At 61.8% G+C, this 19,185-nt stretch overlaps 1 protein-coding gene and 2 pseudogenes across 1 annotated transcript; 2 read left to right on the top strand and 1 right to left on the bottom strand.

Annotated features, from left to right (window-relative positions):
• Positions 1-4,104: 4,104 nt before the first annotated feature.
• On the top strand, positions 4,105-8,107 carry LOC118576335 (annotated as a pseudogene).
• Positions 8,108-9,778: 1,671 nt separating this feature from the next.
• Positions 9,779-12,538, top strand: LOC118576334 (uncharacterized protein C19orf71 homolog). The gene is made up of 4 exons (XM_036176630.1): positions 9,779-10,281; positions 11,315-11,553; positions 11,622-11,747; positions 12,097-12,538. The coding sequence occupies exons 1-4, from the start codon at positions 10,199-10,201 to the stop codon at positions 12,267-12,269; spliced, it is 621 nt and encodes a 206-aa protein (XP_036032523.1). The 5' UTR covers positions 9,779-10,198; the 3' UTR covers positions 12,270-12,538.
• On the bottom strand, positions 12,005-18,288 carry LOC118576332 (annotated as a pseudogene).
• Between the last annotated feature and the right edge of the window lie 897 nt (positions 18,289-19,185).

The following is a 19,185-nucleotide window of genomic DNA, read 5'->3' as shown; positions in this document are numbered from 1 at the left end:
TTACAGACGTGCGCCACCACCTCCTGGCTTGAAAAGTTGGTTTTTATTAATTGTTTTCTCAGATTTTTATCTGCTTTATGCAGGTAACATTCTCACATCCGTCTCATGTCTTATTGAAACAGACAGTTGTGATGCGTCCGTCACCCTAAAGGGCTGCCCATTCTCATAAGGCAGCCTCCAGCCTGCAGCCCAGTGTTCTGCTCTGAAAGCTTCCTGCCACGCATCCCTAGGCCACATCACTGAACACGTGTCCCCTTCTCTGCTGGCGATGGGTACACACCCTTGGACATTGGCTCTCCCTCCGCCATCGCTGAGTGTGTCCTCAGAACTGCCGTCGTGTGACTGTTGACGAGTTGTCCCTCTCCTGTCCCTGGTGCAGTTGTGAAGGGTGTGCACAGTGACTGGAGGCCAGGGACTGGGAGAGAGCTTGGGGCTAGGTCACTTGCCCTGGGGAAGCGGCCCACCTTGCTAAGAGATCCTCAAACCCCAGAGTCTCGGAGACTGCACCCCGCCCCCGGGTGGGCAATGCCGGGGAACAGGGATGACTGGGGCAGCTGCAGGTATGGGGGAGTGGAGGCCCGAGTAGCTGCTCCACACCCTGCGGGGCCTTTGCGCTCCATGTGGGCAGCGCAGTGGCCCACGGGACAGAGGGCCTCTGCGTCCTGTAAGGACCTGGGTACTTAGTGTGCGAGGCATTCACACACAGGCAGCCACACACCTGAATGAGGCACCGGGTCACGTAGAGACCGGTTACAGTGGCAGGTGCCTCTCCCCGTGGGCCAGCTCTGCAGGACGTGATGGCCACCTAGTCTGCTCAGCTGGCGCAGGGTGGCTGAGGGTGGCACAGCCCAGATGAACAAATGAACGGTGGGCGCATGCCTACTGGGGATGTTCTTGCACCCTGGGCCCCAAGCTAGGGGGGGTGACTTGGTCAGACCCCAGGCATCCAGGGCAGCTACAGTACCCCTGGGGTCCCTCACTAATGGGAGCTGTCAAGACCCCCGCTCTGCTTGCTCCCTGTGGTTCGAAGGCCAATGCGCAAGAGTGAAAGGCCGTCTGGGGCCTGTCATGTGCCCGCTTCTGCATCTGCCACACCGGCCACCGCTTACCGACTGGCCCCTTCCATCCTTTCTCAGACCCTTTGTGCCGCCCTCCCCCAAACACACACACACTCAGAGGAAGAGCCCGAGGTCCTGGGGGTGAACCCAGGTCTCCCATACACCTACTAAAAGGTTCCTGGGCATAGGGTCTCTTGGAGACTCTGGCCAGAGCTGGGTGTCTCACAGGGAATTTGTGGAAACACAAGCGAGAGCAAAGGGGGTGGGGCACCATTCCTGGGGTGCAGGGAGCTGGGCAACAGGCTGTTTGTCGCCTGTGTCGATGGGAAGTCCCTGCCCGTGCTCCTAAGGGTGTCTGGAGCACAGGCTCCCGTCAGTACAGGAGCTCTGTGGGACATCTGCTTTAAGGCCACATATGAGGAGCCGGGGTCTAGGCACCCCAGCTGGGCACTGCTCCAGGCACCCCGTACGTTCCAGGCAGGTGGCAGTCCTGACCACATGGCTGCCACCAGCTGTGACAGGGAAGAATGGGGTGGAAGGCCTGGTGCTTTGCTGGGCCTGGGCCGGGTGGTGCCAGGGCCGTGGGTGCGGCTGGCCGCCGGCCTCGTATTGGTGAAATTATTAAGGCCACTCCACATAGTTAAAAGGGAGGTTTATTTTGTGGGTAACTTACAAATGAAGGGGTAGGTTGCAGGGTCTGGCAAAGGTATAGCACAGTCCGGCGGTGTTCTCTGGAGAACTCTGCTCTGTCTACCTCCTTCGTCCAGTGTCCCCGAACCAAGAGAGCCACCTCCTCCTGATCCTCGTCTTCGGCTCCCTCCTCTGCCCCGCCTTGTGGGCATGACCATTACTGAAGCCTCAATGGGGGTTGGAACTTCCAGGCCAATGCTGGGTTGGCTATCCACTACAGCCTCGTCTCCCACTTGCTCCACGCTGGAGTGCCTCGAGCAGTCTCCGCTGTCCTAACCAGGAGTGTGGAGTGTTCCTGACTCTGGGGACACGTGTCTGTCGGGACATGGAGTGGGTGGAGATCAGGAATGCGGCTCAGCACCCTGCAGGGCCCAGCCAGCCCCACCATGGCCATAGTGCAGCGTGGCAAGTCTCCACACTTGGCTCCAGGTGGGGGTTCTCCTTGGGTTCTTTGACACACAGGCTGTGGGGACCAGTTCTTCAAGATTTGTAGCCCCTGGAGGGTGTGACCAGTGGTTGAGGGCCAGATGCGCTGAACTTCCGTCCTTGGGGGAAGCTTCCTGGTGGCAGGAGCCCAAGGGCTCTCCAGTACCCAGTGCCAAGCAAGAGGACAGGTGTGCAATGGGGGGGGGGTGCCACCCTGGCACCTGGTGGCACTGGCTGGGGCAGCCGCAGGACTGATGGCCCCATCACTTCCATGGCTCCACTCACTTTCATGTGCTCTTGGCCCCAGTGGGCACCGCACTGGGACGGCTTGGGCCCTGCTGGGCACCATTGCATGCCTAGACACCCCACCCACAGCATCCTGGGATACAGCCAGGGTCAGGGTGCCTGAGGGAGACTGATCCACAGCAGGAAGCTGCAGGACCCAGAGCAGCTTCAAGGGTTGGCTGGGCCAGACTGGGCTTAGGAGGAGTGGGCCAGGCTTGGAGCCAGGCCCTGCCGCCTGATGGTAGTTCATGGGCCTAGGCCGCCAGCCGCTGGGTCAAGGTTGTACCCGGGGACTAGGGACCAGCAGGAAGATTGTCGCCTGGCCTCTGGGGACCAGGGAGCAAGAGAAAGTCCAGCCTCTCCCTCAGGGCCAGGCAGAGGGAGGGGTGGGTCTGCCCTGCCAGACCAGACGGGCTGTGCCACCAGGCAGGGCCTGTGACTGGGCTCCCCGCCCTGAAGCCCCTCAGCCTCACATCACCCTCTGGGGCCATAGTGCTCAGAGCAGGAATGGTCTGGATCCGCCCCAAGTCGGCCTCAGCTGTAGTGTCGAGGTGACTTTCACTGCCCTGGCCTCGGATCTTCCAGGCTGACCTCCAAGCATTGCAGAGCAGCCTGGTACACAGTGAGAGCCTGTCTCCAGGGTGGTGGTTGGGTTGAGTGGTGGGCAGCAGTCCCTCTCCTTCACCCCTGGTGTCTGTCATGGAGCGCACACTGTGGCCTCTGTGTCTGGGTCCTCAAGGTCATGTGGCCTTCCTTTTCATGGCTGAGTAATGCTCCAGTGTGTGGATGGACCTGCAGCTGTACAGGCTTCCGCGTGGGGGTCGTCCATCTCAGGTGGACATGTCAGAATACAGTACAGTTCTCGGTCACACAGCCCTTCAGCTGTGTGAGGACTGGGGCCTGAGAGGCGGCTCCAGGGAGGCTGCGGAGTTGGTGTCGAGTGAGGAGCGCGGGTGCCGTCTGGGAGTGGAGTGTCGCGGAGAAGGGTCTCTCTCGCTTCTGCCTTTTGTGTTTTCTCTAGTCAGTATGTTCACCCTTGGGTGGAGGGAAGGCTCAGGCCAGAGGGCCCTGTGGGGCCTGGGGCTAGGGCAGGTGGGCATGGAGAAGTGGGCAGCCCTGGAGCTCTGCACTGCTGTCAGCAAGGACCGTCCCCAGGCTGTGGGGACCTTTGCCTTTTCTGGTCTGCCATGGAATATAAAAGCCACCTAGTGTGCAGGCCGAGGGCCTGGTCCTGTGTAGCAAGCAATAGCCCCACAGCCTGCGATCCTGGGCAAGACAACCTGTGAGCTCTGCCCTGGCTGGCCACACCCCTCCCACCTCAAGAGTAAGGTGTCTGAGTGGGCACCAAGGGTCACAGTTGCTCCAATTGCTGATGAAGGCCATGTCCCCAGTTCCCCCACACTCATGGCTTGGCAGTGACCCACCCCCTGCTAGCACGGTCACTGCAGGGACTGAGGGTCACCACCACACATGCAACACACACTCTGTTCTCCTCTGCTTTTAGAGGTTGGCGGCCAGCCTGGGCTACATGAGACCTTGTATCAAAAATAAAATTTGCAGAACGGCCCAGCAGCCTGTTTTCTTCGCAGTGTGTTACGGGGCCTGGGCTGCTATGAGCTTCCTTCTGTCTGTCCACCCTGCAGGCTGCCCTCGGCTGCGGGCCCCGCCCCGCCCGCCATGGACCAGGACTATGAGCGCAGGCTCCTGCGACAGATCATCATCCAGAATGAGAACACAGTGCCATGTGTGAGTGACGGGGCCCCCTGCTCGAAAGGGCCAGTGTGCATGGGTTGAGGGGCCTGCCCTGGGGGTCACCGCCAGCTAACCCCCGTCCTCCCCCAGGTCTCAGAGATGCGGAGGACCCTGACACCAGCCAACTCCCAGTGTCCTCGCCCAGCAAGCATGGTGACCGCTTCATCCCCTCGCGGGCCGGAGCCAACTGGAGCGTGAACTTCCACAGGATCAATGTGAGCCAGGCTGGGCAGGGCGTGGGCTGTCGCCTGGGGTGGGTACAGCCCCGTGTTGCGGTGTCCCCTCACGGGTTCCTCTCCCCTAGGAAAACGAGAAGTCCCCCCAGCCAGAACCGCAAAGCCAAGGATGCCACCTCAGACCAATGGCAAAGGTGAGGGTCGGCCCGCCCACTCGGCCACAGGCCCCGCCCAGCTGGGTCTGCCCTCCCCTTGATGCCCCGCCCCACCGACTCCACCCGCCGAGGGCTCCGCCCCAGGGACGCCCCAACATCCTGGGCCACCCCCGCAGATGGCCTGGCCTACTCGGCCGCTGCTGAAGAACGAGCTGCTGGGCGCCGGCATCGAGAAGGTGCAGGACCGCAGACGGAGGATCGGCGGCTGCAGCCATCCACGCCTGAGCACAAGGGGCCGTCTTCACGGTGAGCCAGCGCCAGCCAGGTGCCCGCGAGGCAGGGGCCGCGCGTCGGGGGTGGGGGGTCCGGACCCGCGATGTCCTTCGGCCGCCTCCAGCCCAGCATGTGCCAGCCTTGGGTGCTCAGGGTTTCCAAGTCCCGAGGCTGCAGCAGCCGCTCAAGTCCACGGCCCTGCCCCAGTATTCCCTCAGCAGCAAGCGCTCCAGCCCTGATGATGGCAACGACGTGTCCCCGTACTCCTTGTCCCCTGTTAGCAACAAGAGGTGAGCCGGGCGGGGCCCAGGGGGTGACGGGGTGGGACACGGGCTCTGGGGCGGCGGCGAGCCGTGTCCTGCTGTCCCCGCAGTCAGAAGCTGCTGCGGTCGCCACGGAAGCCCACGCGCAAGATCTCCAAGATTCCCTTCAAGGTGCTGGACGCGCCGGAGCTTCAGGACGATTTCTACCTCAACCTGGTGGACTGGTCCTCCCTCAACGTGCTCAGTGTGGGCCTGGGTACCTGCGTGTACCTGTGGAGCGGCGTGCACCAGCCAGGTGGGCGCCCAGGCACCCTCTGGGGGTCTGTACCACAGCCAGTGCAGTCCACGGGGAGGGGCAGGAAGGGGAGGGGCAGGACGGAGGGAGCAGCCTGCCCTGCCAGAGAGCCACCCTGCCTGCCACTCCCCCTCTACCTGCAGGTGCCCACACACCCCCACTTCTCCCTGAGTCAGGAAGCACCGTGGGCTCTGGGACGCTGGGCCTCCTTTGCCAGCCGCTGATGCCACCTCTGCTGAGTGGTAACTGGAGAGGCAGCAGAGGGCCAGCCCATCAGTCCCTCTCTCTGCCTCCTGCCCACAGGTGACCCGGCTCTGTGACCTCTCTGTGGAAGGGATTCAGTGACTTCTGTGGGCTGGTCTGAGCGGAGTGAGTAAGGAGGGCGGGCCACCTGACCCTTGGATCTTCAGTAAGTCAGCCCGCTTAGCTGAAGGCGCTCTTCCCTACCACACAAGCACCCACCTCTGGCGTCCGCCTCGCGTGTTGTGAGACTGCGCTGCTCCTCCAGCGGCTGCAAGTGCCGGGGTGCGGGTGCCCAGCACGGGGCTGGAGCAGCGAGGCCGGATGGTGACCTCTCCTGGAAAGCCCCATGGAGGGTTTGAGCAAAGCAGTTTGTAGGGGGCGTGGTGGCTCCCATGGGTAATCTCAGCACTCCAGAGGCTGAGGCCGGAGGATTTCCCTGAGTTTGAGGTCAACTTGGGTAACATTTTGAGTCTTTGGCTAGCCTGGGCTACAGGGTGAGCCCTTATTTAAAAGGCAAAAAAAAACCCCCCAAAAAAAGAGCTATAGAGATCGCCCTGCGTCTCTGGTGAACACAAGGTGAACAGACCTCTCGTCCCCACACCCACCTGATGGCCACCTGGCCACACTGTCACCCTAGGGGAACCTGGTCGCAGTGGGCACACACAAGGGCTTCGTGCAGATCTGGGACGCAGCCGCTGGGAAGAAGCTGTCAGTGCTGGAGGGCCACACTGCGCGAGTGGGTGAGGACCTGGCCGGCCAGCCGCGCCCTCGGGCCACAGCCCTGGGTCCAGGCCCAGGCTGACTTCCTGTCACCTTTTAGGGGCCCTGGCCTGGAATGCAGACCAGTTGTCATCTGGTAGCCGTGACCGCATGATCCTCCAGCGGGACATCCGCACACCACCCCTGCAGTCGGAGCGGAGGCTGCAGGGGCACCGGCAGGAAGTGTGTGTCTCAAGTGGTCCACGGACCACCAGCTCCTGGCCTCAGGGGGCAATGACAACAAGGTAGGACTCCTGTCACCCCTCCCGTCCACCGTTCAGCCAGGCCCACACTAGAACCTGGGACGGGGTAGCCTGAGTCCCCCAAGGGAGGGGCTTCACTGGTCCTGGCCCAGGTATTCAGAGCCCACATCCCTGGGGTCATCTTGGAACATACAGCTCTGTGTCCCCAGAGTTGGCCTTGGGGTGTGCCTGCCTTCTGCCCTGGGCGGGCCTCCTGCCCCTGGGCGGGCCTCCTGTCACAGCCTATGGCCTGCCCTGCAGCTGCTTGTGTGGAACCACTCAACAGTAAGCCCTGTGCAGCAGTACACAGAGCACCTGGCGGCCGTGAAGGCCATCGCCTGGTCCCCACACCAGCATGGACTGCTGGCGTCTGGCGGTGGCACGGCCGACCGCTGCATCCGCTTCTGGAACACCCTGACGGGCCAGCCTCTACAGTGCATCGATACCGGCTCACAAGTGTGCAATCTGGCCTGGTCCAAACATGCCAACGAGCTGGTGAGTGCACAGGGTTGGCATGTGCAGGGTGCAGAGGTGGTCCTGCCCAGAGCGCTTTCACAAGCCCTTGGCAGCTCTGACACCCAGTCTCCACACTAGGTGAGCACACATGGCTACTCGCAGAACCAGATCCTTGTGTGGAAGTACCCGTCCCTTACGCAGGTGGCCAAACTCACTGGCCACTCGTACCGTGTCCTCTACTTGGTGAGTGCTGGCCACTGTTGCTCCCAGCCGCCTGTGGCTCCATGTGGTGGGCTTGTCTCTGCCAAGAGTGTGACAGAACCAGACTGCCTGCTGTCGGCTCTTAATCTCAGGAGCAAAGGCCACCACTAACCAGTGTCCCCCATCCTGGGATGCGGGAAGTGGAGGAATCCTCCCCAACAGACCTCAAGCCACATGGCCTCTGTCCGGCATAAGTGTCAGTGTCCCTAGCTGCCTGGTAGACTCAGCTGTGTCTTGCCCAGCTCAAGAATCTAGGGATCAGACCCACCACTGTAGGGGCCTGTGTGCCCTGCACCCTCAGCCCAGGGTCTGTGTCCCCTGGCACCAGCCTGGCTTCTGCCTGGGTCTCAGAACCTGCCTGCTGCAGCTAGAGAACAACCAGGGCCCTGTTCCCTCTGTCCCCTATGTAGGCCATGTCCCCTGATGGGGAGGCCATCGTCACCGGGGCTGGAGATGAAACCCTGCGGTTCTGGAATGTTTTCAGCAAAACACGCTCTACAAAGGTAATGTGGGTGGGTGATGACTGTGCATGCCCACCCTCCTGTCATGCCCTTGGGTTCTCAGGGCACCCTGGCACACAGTTACTCATGTTCCCTGTTCCCAGGAATCTGTGTCTGTGCTTAACCTCTTCACCCGGATCCGATAGACCCGCGGGCGGGATGTACAGCCCCATGGGGCAGAGATGGAGCAGCCAGCATGCATGGACCCTGCTGTCCCTGCAGTTCTCAGAGGCATCTGGCGGGCGGGAGCCGGGCCGGAGACCCAGAGTCTCATTAAATGCCTCGTTGTGAGCTGTGGAGCCAGTGTCTGGGACAGGGACACGGGGACCCTCAGCCGCTGGCTGCATCCCCTTCTTGCTGGCCGTCAGCGCTCAGATGGACACTTGTGACCTCCCTGTCACCACTGCCCGAGCCATATTGGACACAGCTGAGCAGGAAGCCCGAGATCCCATCAATTCCCCAAACAAACCCAGTATCACCTGGGGACCTGTGGACCAGAGCCATTGCGCCCCTTCCTGCAACCACCCCAGTGTCACCCAAGCCGGAACATCCTGGGAGGCGCTGGCGGGGGACCTGCGCCTCTCGCCCTCTGACGTCCTGATTGCGTCCCACCCCGTGTCTGTGTGTGCACCTCCTGTGACCCACGCCTGTCAGCGTGCCTCTTCCCAGACAGCTGCCTCGTCTGCCGTGTCCACCTCCTTCTGGCCTTCTGGAAGCTTCCCAGGCCTCCCTGACCTCAAACCCATTTCTGCCGCCCCTCCTCACCTGGGGACACTGCAGATCCCCAGTGTGGTGGCTGAGGCCCATGGTGTGTGCACGTGTGTATATATGTATCTGTGACGCCCTGGGGTCTGTTGTGTGTTTTGTTGCCTTGTTCCAACTGATGGCCGGAGAAGCCACGGCCATTGGGACCCCAGGTCACCGTGGGGCTTGCTGCCTGCAGGGCTGGGTGTGGCCTCATGTGCCAGGCTCTGGTAGAGATTCTTAGCAAAGCCCAGGCCAGTGGCCTCAGTGGGTGCTGTGCTCCCCAGCAGGGTCTTCATCCCAGCAAGGCATCGGCTGGGCCTGTCAGGGGTTCAAAGTTCAGGGTCACTTGCTGCTACCCACAACCTGGACTTTGCCCTGTCACCAAAAGCAAAATGTCCAATTGGGACCCTCAGCTGTGTGCAAAGGGTCCCCTGTTGCCTGTTCCTGGTGGGAGCCCTGCTGGCCACAGATGAGACATGCAGGGGACCTAGATGCAGTTTGTATTCTGTTCCCGATGTCCCAGGTGGGTGGTGCAGGAGGCTCCCCCTGAACAGAGCAGCCTTGTCCATCTGTCCACCTCAACACCAAGCTTGTCACAGAGTGTGGGCTGATCCCCAGGGGGCAGCCAGCTGTGAAGGGTGAGGGCCAGTGGGGGACCTGGGCAGTACACAGTTCCTATCTCCACTGGCCTTAGGTAATTAGCTGAGTTGTGGGTAGAGGAAGAAGTCCAGAACCCAAGCCCATGGAGCCTTCCAGAGTGACAGGCAATCGAGTGTCCCTGGGGGAAAGCCTGCCATGGGACTCCAGAGGTCTAAAGCACAAAGGCCCTGGGTCAGGACAGGTGACCAGAGTTGATGTCTGTGCTGTGGACCCAGGTGCCCAGGCAGCTGCCACCTGATACAGGCCCTGCCCAAGGGCAGTAGAGTGTGCACTTTGCGTTTGGTTGTGTTGGTATTTGTTTATTGTAGTGAAATACACAGCGAACAATGTACTATCATAAAATGAGCTGGCCAATGGATTCAGCATCTTCAGTTACAGAACAATCACCGCTAACTCCAGATGATTCTGACCAAAGAGGCAAGCCCTAAGCACAGCCCCACAAGTCCACTTCCCTCTGTGGATGCCTATAGTGGAATTCCCTTCCAGGGAGCTCACACTTTGTGGCCCTTGTTTCCGGGTGTGGCCCTTGTTTCCGGGTTCCTTGCTGAGCACCATGTCCTTAAGGTCCCTCCATGTTGCTAAGTAATGGTCCAGAGCATGTACCCATCAGCCAGGAGAATTCCCCTGGCTCACATTGAGACCCACTGAGCACAGTGCCTTCCTTGTGGTGGGATGGGTAAGGGCAGGCTGTAAGGGTAAAGGCTGGCACAGAGAGTATGGCTTCCTGCTGTGGGACAGGGAGAGAGCAGAACATTCAGATGTCCCCATGTTGGGAGCTGGCGGAGTCAAAGACCCCAAGCCCCACTTTGGTCCTGGTGGCTCCAGCCCCACACCAGGAAGTAGGCTGAGGTCATGGGTACTCTGGCTGACCACTTCCCTGTTGCTGGGACACCTTTGTCCCTGTCAACAATGGCCCAGGGCCTTGGTGGCCCGAGCCTCTGAGAAGCAGAGGTGGACATGGAGAACCTGAGACGGGAGGCTTCTCAGCCGTTTGTGCCCTCGGGCACCCTGGAACTCTACTTCCCTGCCCTCCTATACAGGTGGGTCCCTGCACTTGGCACCCCCTTCACCCAGGCACCAGCTGGCCCACCTCCTAACCTGCAATCAAGGTGGTGGAGATGCAGACGGCTTGAAAGCTTCTAGGTTCCACAACAGAACTCCCTTCCCAGCCTGGCCCCTAGATAGATTGTGTGTGTGTGTGTGTGTGTGTGTGTGTGTGTGTGTGTGTGTGTGTGTGTGTGTTGGGGAGTGAGGTCTCATGTAGCCCATGTTGGCCTCAGCTTCACCATGTAGCTAAGGATGGCCTTAAACTTCTGATCCTCCTGCCCCCCTCCACCGTGCTGGAATGTGCCACCATGATATACATTTTTTTAAAATTTGACACAGGATCTTAATGGGTAGACCAAGCTTTTTTTTTTTTTTTTTTTTGAGCTGAGGCTCGAACCCGGCCTTGCGCTTGCTAGGCAAGCACTCTAACACTGAGCTAAATCCCCAACCCCTCCAAGATATTCTTAAACTCACAAAGACCTTCCTCACTCAGCATGCTGAGCATGGGTATGTGCTCCTCGGCAAAACAGTCCCATTTCACAGTTCATACTTCGCACTTTTGTGGTACTGATGACAGTCCCAAGGGTTCACCATGGGGCTTTGAAACTGTAGGACCACACCCCCTTCTCCACTGCCAATTCCTTAAGCCTGTCGCTGCATGGGCCTTGACAAGCGGCACTACCCGGTACCATCTATGGGGAGCTCCCTGAAAAGCTGCAAAGCGCGACCCTGGCTTGGTCCCCGGTGACGCCAGAAGCCAGGCTCATGCCTGGTATACAAGCACTGGGGAGGCTGAGGCAGGAGGATTGCTTCAAGGTCAACACTGACAGTGAGACCTGCCTCAAAAATAAGCAGGCCACGCCGGCTACATGAGGCAATGACTGCGGGTGGGGTGGTGCACGGAGGAGACGCTGGGCAGAGGCGGAGTGACCTCCCCCACGCACCTCGGCGAAGGGGTCGCACACCCTTGGGAGGGGACAGGCTGGGAGCAGCAGGGCTTCGTGCTCAGCCGCCATCCTCCTTCAGCAATGACTACCTGTCCCTGGAGGGGCCCCGCTGGGCGCCGGCCGTCAAGCAGGCCACGCGCTGGAAGTTCACGCCCATGGGACAGGACGCCGCCGGCCAGGTGTGGTTCACCGGCCTGACCAACTCGGAGCCACGCGAGGCCTGGTACATGCTGCCCAACGCGCTCGACAGCCCGTACCGCGAGGCCCTGGCGCGCTGGCACGGTTGCTTCGAGAGTCGCCAGCGCGGACTGCCCTCGGGTGAGTGTCAGGGCCCCGGGCGCGCACACGCGCGGGCCCACGCTGACCCCGCCCTCGCTCCCCTGCAGCCTACACGCAGCGCCTGCGGGAGACGGCCTTCTGGGACCCCACGCTGCCTGCGCAGTACCTGGGCGCGGGCACGCGCTGGGGGTGTGTGCCCTGGAGGGACAGGCGTGTGCGCGGCAAGGAGTTCGGTGAGCAGCGGGGCTGGGGCCGGCCGGGGCGGGGCGCGCGGGTCACCCGTACTCCCAGGGCAGGGGCAGCCCGGGCTGCACCGAGTCAAACTCGAAGAGACCCTGTGTCAGTAAAGAGCCCGCAGTGGGTGGGGCGGGTCGCGGAAGCGCCGGGGCCAGGTGTGGGCGGGGCCGCGGGGGCAGGTGTGGGCGTGGCCGCAGTGGGGGCGGGCATGGGCGGGGCCGCGGCGGGGGGCGGGGCTGCGGCGGAGGGCGGGGCCGCGGCGGGGGCGGGGCCGCGGCGGGCGGGGCGGGGCCAGCATGCCCAGGGGCCCGCAGTGCCCGCCTCTGAGCACGGTCGTGTCCGCAGTGGTCACCAGGAACCAGTTCGGGGCGGAGCAGCCCAAGCGGTCCAACTACGTGCCCCACCTGTCGCCGCCACAGCGGCCGCGCTACACCTCGCAGGACTTCAGGCAGCGCGGCGGGGAGCGCCCCTGCCCCGCCACCGGGCAGCCGCCCCCCGCCTTCACGCCCGCGCTCTGATAAAGCCCTCCTGCCGACCCGCGCCTGCCTGCGCCTCCCTCGCCGGCGACCGTCCTCCGGTTCCCGGCCGTCCCAGGGCTGCCCGAGGCCACGGCTGGGGCGGGGCACCCAGGGCGCAGAGAGCTTGGCCAGGTATCACCCCGCACTCGCACTCCGTGCCCTCTGACCCCACGCAGGTGGGGGGCGGGGGTAGGGTGTCGGCCTGGTCCTCCGTCCAGTTGCCCTGGGGAGCCAAGTCAGGGCCGGTCTCCGAGGTCCCCTGAAGTGGAGGAGCAGGGTGGCATTGGGAAGGGCGGGTCCCAGGTCGCACCCCAGCCTCCCCCACCCAAGCCGCCGCCATGGAGACTCACGGGCGCGAATGCGGATGGGCCAGATGAGGAGGCTGCAGAGGGCCAGGGCCGCGGCCACACCCACGCCGCCCGTCACGGCCACCATCACCCAGTGGTAGAAGCCAACGCAGGCCCCGCAGCACAGCTCGGAACTAGGGGCAGAAGGCGGGCTGAGGGCCCCTGGGGACGGCTGCTGCACCCCTGCAGCTGCAGCACCCCTGCGACAGCCCTCCGTGGCTCCCATCCCGAGTTCCAGGGCACCCTAGGCCTACACACACCCACACAGACACAGTTCCCCTGCAGCCCACAGCCCTACCCGGTCGGTTCCTGAGCTCCAGCATGGGCTCGGTCCTGCCCCAGGGCCTTTGCACGGGCCCTGCTGTGGTACCGAGGCTCCTAACACGGTTCAGGTTCTCAGGAACCCTCCCAGCCTCCTGCCCAACCCCGACTCCTGCGACTGCACCTTCCTACCCCCACACTCAACTCCACTAATGCATTAGCCGCTCAGGACACGGCTGGCTCAGGAACCCACGCCCTGAGGGGTCCGAGTGGGTCTGTATCACCTGCACCCGGCCTTAGCTCAAGGAAACTCAGTTTGCTGTCCTTGCGGTCTGAGGAACATGAACTCACGGGCAGGGATGCAGGCTCTGCACGACCATGACTGCCAGCCCGTTGGCTACCTTATCCGAAAAGCTCATAGCACCATACACGAAGGCTCCACTGTGCTGTGGGACACACGGGGTCAGTGCCCAGGCCCAGGGTCCAGACCGCGGCCTTCCACGGCTCCTCCCACCAGCCCTACCGTGTGAGGGCCAATGAGGTCGGCTGTCATGGCCAGCGAGGTGACAAGAATGGTGCACAGCCCGGCGCCCAGCAGCACGGCAGCCCCGTACACGGCTACGCCCAGCTTATCTGCCAGGGCCACCCACGCTGCGAAGGCCAAGATCACCAGCAGCCCGGTGAAGTAGGTCATCTAGGGAGGAAGGAGGTAGGTCCTGCATCAGGCCCACTGTGCTGGGCACCCTGTGCCTGACACCCAGTGAGAGGCTACCTCCCACGACAGGCAGGTCCACGCCCAGGGCAGACATTACTAATCGACCTTGTGTTACACATCCAGGGTAGGTAGTCCAAGCCAACCCACCAGGCTTCTAGAAAGAACGGCCTGGAAGATTCCAGAGCCCTGTGTCCTGAGGGCCAGAAGATTCCAGCTGCCCAGAAGTCTGGATTGTAGAATCCAGGCTGCTGTCTGACACCAGGGGTGTGGGCCTGCCCTGGGGGGGTGTCCCCGCCCCAGCCCTCCCCTCCCGGTCCTCCCCGGTTCTCCGTCACTCACATTCCTCCTATGCGTCTGTTGACTGGCTTCATGAGGAAGGAGGAGATGAAGCCACTCAAGTACATCACCAGAGGGATGGTGGCGATGAAACTTCTGCAGAGGGAGAGACAGCGGTGGTCCAGAGAGGGCTTCCGGGTGGGAGGGGCCTCCACCACCCCGCTGTCCACCACCCCGCTGTCCACCACCCCGCTGTCCACAACCCGCTGTCCACCGCCCCGCCTCACCTTGGGCAGGCTGAGAGAGTAACTCAGGTACATGGCAATGTAGGTCTGAGACAGGTTCACAATGAGCCTCGTGGTCATGTACAGCATGCCCACCTGTGGGCAGATCAGCAGAGGGGACAAGCCCAGGGGTCAGGGGGAGACCCAGTGCGCTCCCACCCGTAAGGGGTTTGGAGAGCAAGCCAAGGGCTTCCACGGCGGGCATTGGCTCATTACAGATGACTGCTCAGCAGGCCAGGGGGGAAGAAATCTGTGATTAGTGAGGTCTGTCCTGGATGGGCTATCGGTAACGTTTGCCCTGCATGTGGAATGGAAAACTGATTAATAGTGTCTGCCCTAAGTATGAAACAGAAATCAGTTTGCCCTGAGAGTTCAATGAAGGAGTGATTTAGTGATGTCTGTCCTGGGAGTGAAATGGAAATCAGTAACGTCCACTCTGAGCACGGGATAGACCGTTGAAAAATAATGTACACCCCAGCTGTAGAAGATTGATTCATAATGTCTGCTCTGGATGTAAAATGGAAGGTTGATTAGTAAAGCCTGCCCTGGGTGTGAGATCCACTGGTAATGTCTGTCCGGGGTGGATCTGGGGGGACTGGTGTCTTCTCTAGTCAGATCGGCCCCTACAACATACCTGATAGAAAGCGGGCTCCCAAAGCCAGTGTTTCCAGAGCAGATGTGGCCGGGCCATAGGGGCCACCAAGGGACTGTGCTCATCAGGTTCCGTCCCCCGAGGCCGCCGCCCCTCCTTGGTGCCCAAATGGAAGAGCAGCGAGAAGATGGCTCCCACGCCCACCACCAGCAGGGCCAGGTTCTGGGAAGGACAGCAGGGGTCAGCTATGGCTCCCACAGACTTGAGGACCCTGGGATGACCATGAAGCCCCAACTTACCCGAAACACTGGCACATCCTGGGCTCCCAGCTGGTCACCTACACTGATGTCCTGCCCAGCATGTGAGGAGCCCTGCAGATGGAGCAGCAGCCAGGCGGCGCCATACACCGTGATGTTGGCCACCACTGTGAACGCATACCTGTGGGCGAGGGGCCAGGCTTAGCACACAGCAAGTGCTCAATAAATGCTTACTGTCTGTCAGAAATCTAGAATACCATCTCCTAACTTCCCAGACTGGCAGAATTGGTGCACAAGCCCACAGCATCCCACCTCTGAGGACCCGGCCACAGATCTAACATGTGGAGACAATTAGGTCCTTGGTCAGCTGGGGTTCCTTTGACCGGGGGGGGGGGGGGGGTGTGCCCTGAAGGGCCTGGCTTAATCAGGTGACCTCAGGACATTGGCCTTGGGCTGCAACCCTGGAGTCACAGACCACTCTGCTAGCCTCAGAGAATCGCCAACCCACATTCGAGGATAGTGCACACCTGCCATCCCAGCTACTCTGCAGGCTGAGGGGAGTTCGGCGTCAATATCAGCCTGGGCAACTTAGTAAGAGACTGACTTCAAATGTTTTATTTTTTAAAATATGGGCTGGCAGTGGTGGCACACACCCTTAATCCCAGCACTCGGGAGGCAGAGGCAGGTGGAATCTCTTGTGAGTTTGAGGCCAGCCTGGGCTACAGAGTGAGTTCCAGGACAGCCAGGGCTACACAGAGAAACCCTGTCTCAATAAACAAAAAAAAAAAGAGGGGCCGGCGGTGGTGGCACATGTTCTGTAACCCCAGCACCCTGTAACCCCAGCACTTCGGGAGGCAGAGCCAGGTGATCTCTGTGAGTTCAACGGCCAGCCTGGGCTACAGCGAGTGAGATCCAGGAAAGGTGCAAAAGCTTACACAGAGAAACCCCCTGTCTCGATAAAAAAAGAAAGGGAAAAAGTGTGAAGACAAGAGAGTACTTGTTTCCTCTCCGTGCCTCACCTGACAGAGACACAGTCCCCAAGATTCCCAGCTAGGCCTCCATCCCCAACCCTGGAGTACCTGAGGGCTGTGAGCTCCACCTCTCTCGTGGTCACTGGTCACCAGCTCTGGGATGAGACTCAGGTGGGGCAATCTGCGTGGCAGCCCAGCCAAACTGGAAGATGACGATGAAGGGTTGCGTAATAGAGCAGGGCGGCCCACTCGGTGGTGGCTCCCCGCAGCGAGGCATGGGCTGAAGATGAACGGGAAGGACAGAAGGACGCAGACGGTGCCTATGATGACAGAGGGTGACAAGCGGGTGAGGGGGAGGCCACAGATCAGGGAGAAACAGGACACAGCAGGCCAGGAGTCTTTCCCGATGCCCTGTGACTAGGACAGGGAGGAAGGACAAGAATGGTGGGTCCCTCGCCGGCTCTGAGCTCGGTCACCCCCCGTCACATCTACAACCCCCCTATCTCTGCCCTGCGGGGGAGGGAGACCAGCCTGGGGCAGGGGGGAATCAGAAGTCTGCTCCCTGCTCCTGGGGACAGGACACACTGGGTGCCCCGTCCTGCTCCATGCACTCAGAAGCAAAACCCTCATCCCCTCACGCCTTCCCACCCATCACCGACCAGCCAAGCCCCTGCTCCAACGCCAGGCTCCGGGCTGCCCCTGGCCCTTCACATCCACCAGTCTCTGGCCCTGTGGTGTCGCAGTCCCGGGGTTTGTCACACCCACACCCAGGGACTCCCGACTGTGTGAACCACTCTCCCCAACCTGACCACAGGCTCCCTGGGGCTGGCGCCAGGTACCGCAAGTCCCTTCTGGGTCCTAGGCACTCAGGCCAGACTGCGGACACTGAGCCCCAGGTGGGTCAATAGCAGGTCTCTCTACAGCCCAAAGGGAGACATGTTCACTCCGTCTGGAGGAGCGCAAAAGGTATCGCATAGCCAGGCCAGCCTTGAACTCCTGAGCCTCCTGCCTCAGCTGGGATTAAAGGCAGGTGCCACCCCTTGGGACTTGTGCCGGAGCTGAGGACCGAACCCAGGGCCTTCCGCTCGCTAGGCAGGCACTCGCTCTACCACTGAGCTAAATCCCCAACCCAACATTTTTAAGTAGATGAACTTGATGAACCTGAGGCCCGGCAGGACACGGAACCCTCAGAAAGCACTCTGAGCCTCGTCCCTGTGCCGGGGCTTCCAACTTCCCCTTCCTCCCGGAGGTGACCTCACCAACCCCAAGCCTTGGATTGAGAAATGAAACCAACCCCAGGAAGGGACGGGGCAGATTCCTGGGGCTGCCCCAGGGGGCCGTGCGGCCTCTGGACTCTCTCCCATGACCACACCACACCCTGCTCTTTCTGGGGCCTGGTTAACCATTGGCCTAGCCAGGGGCAGGCTGGTCAACTGCAGGTGGGCGGCTTGGCCTCTCTGGCCTCCGTTAACATAAGAGTTGTTTGGTTCTGGACCCAAAGTGGGTAAGTCTCAAGTTTAAGGAGCTCATCTGCCAGTTGTGGTGACGCACGCCTTTAGTCCCAGCACCCAGGAGGCAGAGGCAGGTGAATCTGAGTTCGAGGCCAGCCTGGGCTACGGACTGAGTTCCAGGACGGCCAGAGAGTGCCTCACTATCCTGGCCCAGGCAGCATAGAGAAGTGGTCGGTTTGCTGGGGTGTCTACCCACCTCACCTGGTTGGGTGCCTCTCCAGTCTGTGCCACTGTGATGGGGGCAGGGAATCCTCCTCAAACCTCCTACCTACGCCCGGGCACAGGCTCCGCGCCTCGTCACGGCTCAGCTGGCCGGTGTCTCCAGGCAAGCAGGAGCCCTTTAAAGTATGTTTGCTCTTTTGGAAACCAGGTCTCACTAAGCCATCCCCTGCCTCAGCTTGTGACTATGATGACAGGTGTCCAGACTGCGCCTCAGATGCCCACATCAGGCTACGACTGCCCTCTTGCCCCGAATCTTCCAGGGTCCACAGTCTAGAACAATCCTGAGAAACTAGAAATTCCAGCCCTCAAGCCGGCAGCTGCCGCTCAGCACCCAGCCTGGGGCCAAGGTCCTGTCTCCAAAAAATGTCACCGAGGGGCAGGGCTGGGCTCGGCGGCCACCCACCCACCCCAGGGGCAGGGCCTGAGCCTCTGGACAGCTGCCTGGAATTCCAAGAGGAGCAGCCACGACCCCAGCACCAACCTCCCCAATGTCCCCACCAAAGGACAGCCAGAGCGGGACCCCCGGCTGGGCCGCCCCGGACAGGCCGGGAGGGATGGAGGGCAGGCAGCGTGGGGCAGGAGGCTGGTGTTCAGAGGAAGGAGGCTCGACCGCTCGACAAGTCAGGGAAGGACAGGGCCCAAGATAACAGACTGGGTGACAGAACCCTGAAAAGTGAGAGGCGGGAGGCGAGACTCGGGAGACAGTGGGGGGAGAACAGGGACACTGGGTGAGTGTCAGAGGGGAGGAGAGTCATGTCACAGGCTGGCAGCCAGCGGGGAGGATGGGGGCACTGGGTGGCAATTAATAGGGCAGTCCGGGGGACAGGGGTGGGGAAAGTCTGGGGGACAGTCGGATGATGGAGGGGGCCCGGGGGACAGCGGGGTGGGGACGGCCTGGGGTGGGGGACAGTCAGAGGTGGGGACAGCCTGCGGTGGGGGATAGCCTGGGGTGGGGACAGCCTGGGGTGGGGGACGGCCTGGGGTGGGGGACAGCCGGGGGTGGGGACAATCAGAGGGGGGGGACGGCCTGGGGGGGGGGACAGCCTGGGGTGGGGACAATCAGAGGTGGGGGACAGCCTGGGGTGGGGACCAATCAGAGGGTGGGGACAGCCTGGGGTGGGGGCAATCAGAGGTGGGGGACAGCCTGGGGTGGGGACAATCAGAGGTGGGGGACAGCCGGGGTGGGACGGCCTGGGGTGGGGACGGCCTGGGGTGGGACAATCAGAGGTGGGGGACGGCCTGGGGTGGGGACGGCCTGGGGTGGGGGACAGCCTGGGTGGGACAGCCTGGGGTGGGGACAGGCCTGGGGTGGGGACAGCCTGGGGTGGGGACAATCAGAGGTGGGGACAGCCTGGGGGGGGACGGCCTGGGGTGGGGACAATCAGAGGTGGGGACAGCCTGGGGTGGGGGACAGCCTGGGGTGGGGACGGCCTGGGGTGGGGACGGCCTGGGGTGGGGACGGCCTGGGGTGGGGGACAGC

The sequence above is a fragment of the Onychomys torridus genome, unplaced genomic scaffold (genome assembly GCF_903995425.1).
Source record: "Onychomys torridus unplaced genomic scaffold, mOncTor1.1, whole genome shotgun sequence".
NCBI classification, from domain to species: Eukaryota; Metazoa; Chordata; class Mammalia; order Rodentia; family Cricetidae; genus Onychomys; species Onychomys torridus.
This window is presented reverse-complemented; position numbering and strand designations above follow the sequence as displayed.

What these genes read in the sequence shown, in the direction of transcription:
- LOC118576334 (XM_036176630.1), top strand. Translation starts at nt 10,199, where the DNA reads ATGGAGAACCTGAGACGGGAGGCTTCTCAGCCGTTTGTGCCCTCGGGC. An exon ending in TTCCCTGCCCTCCTATACAG is followed by an intron (nt 10,282 to 11,314) that starts GTGGGTCCCTGC and finishes ATCCTCCTTCAG; the next exon opens with CAATGACTACCTGTCCCTGG. An exon ending in TGTGCGCGGCAAGGAGTTCG is followed by an intron (nt 11,748 to 12,096) that starts GTGAGCAGCGGG and finishes TCGTGTCCGCAG; the next exon opens with TGGTCACCAGGAACCAGTTC.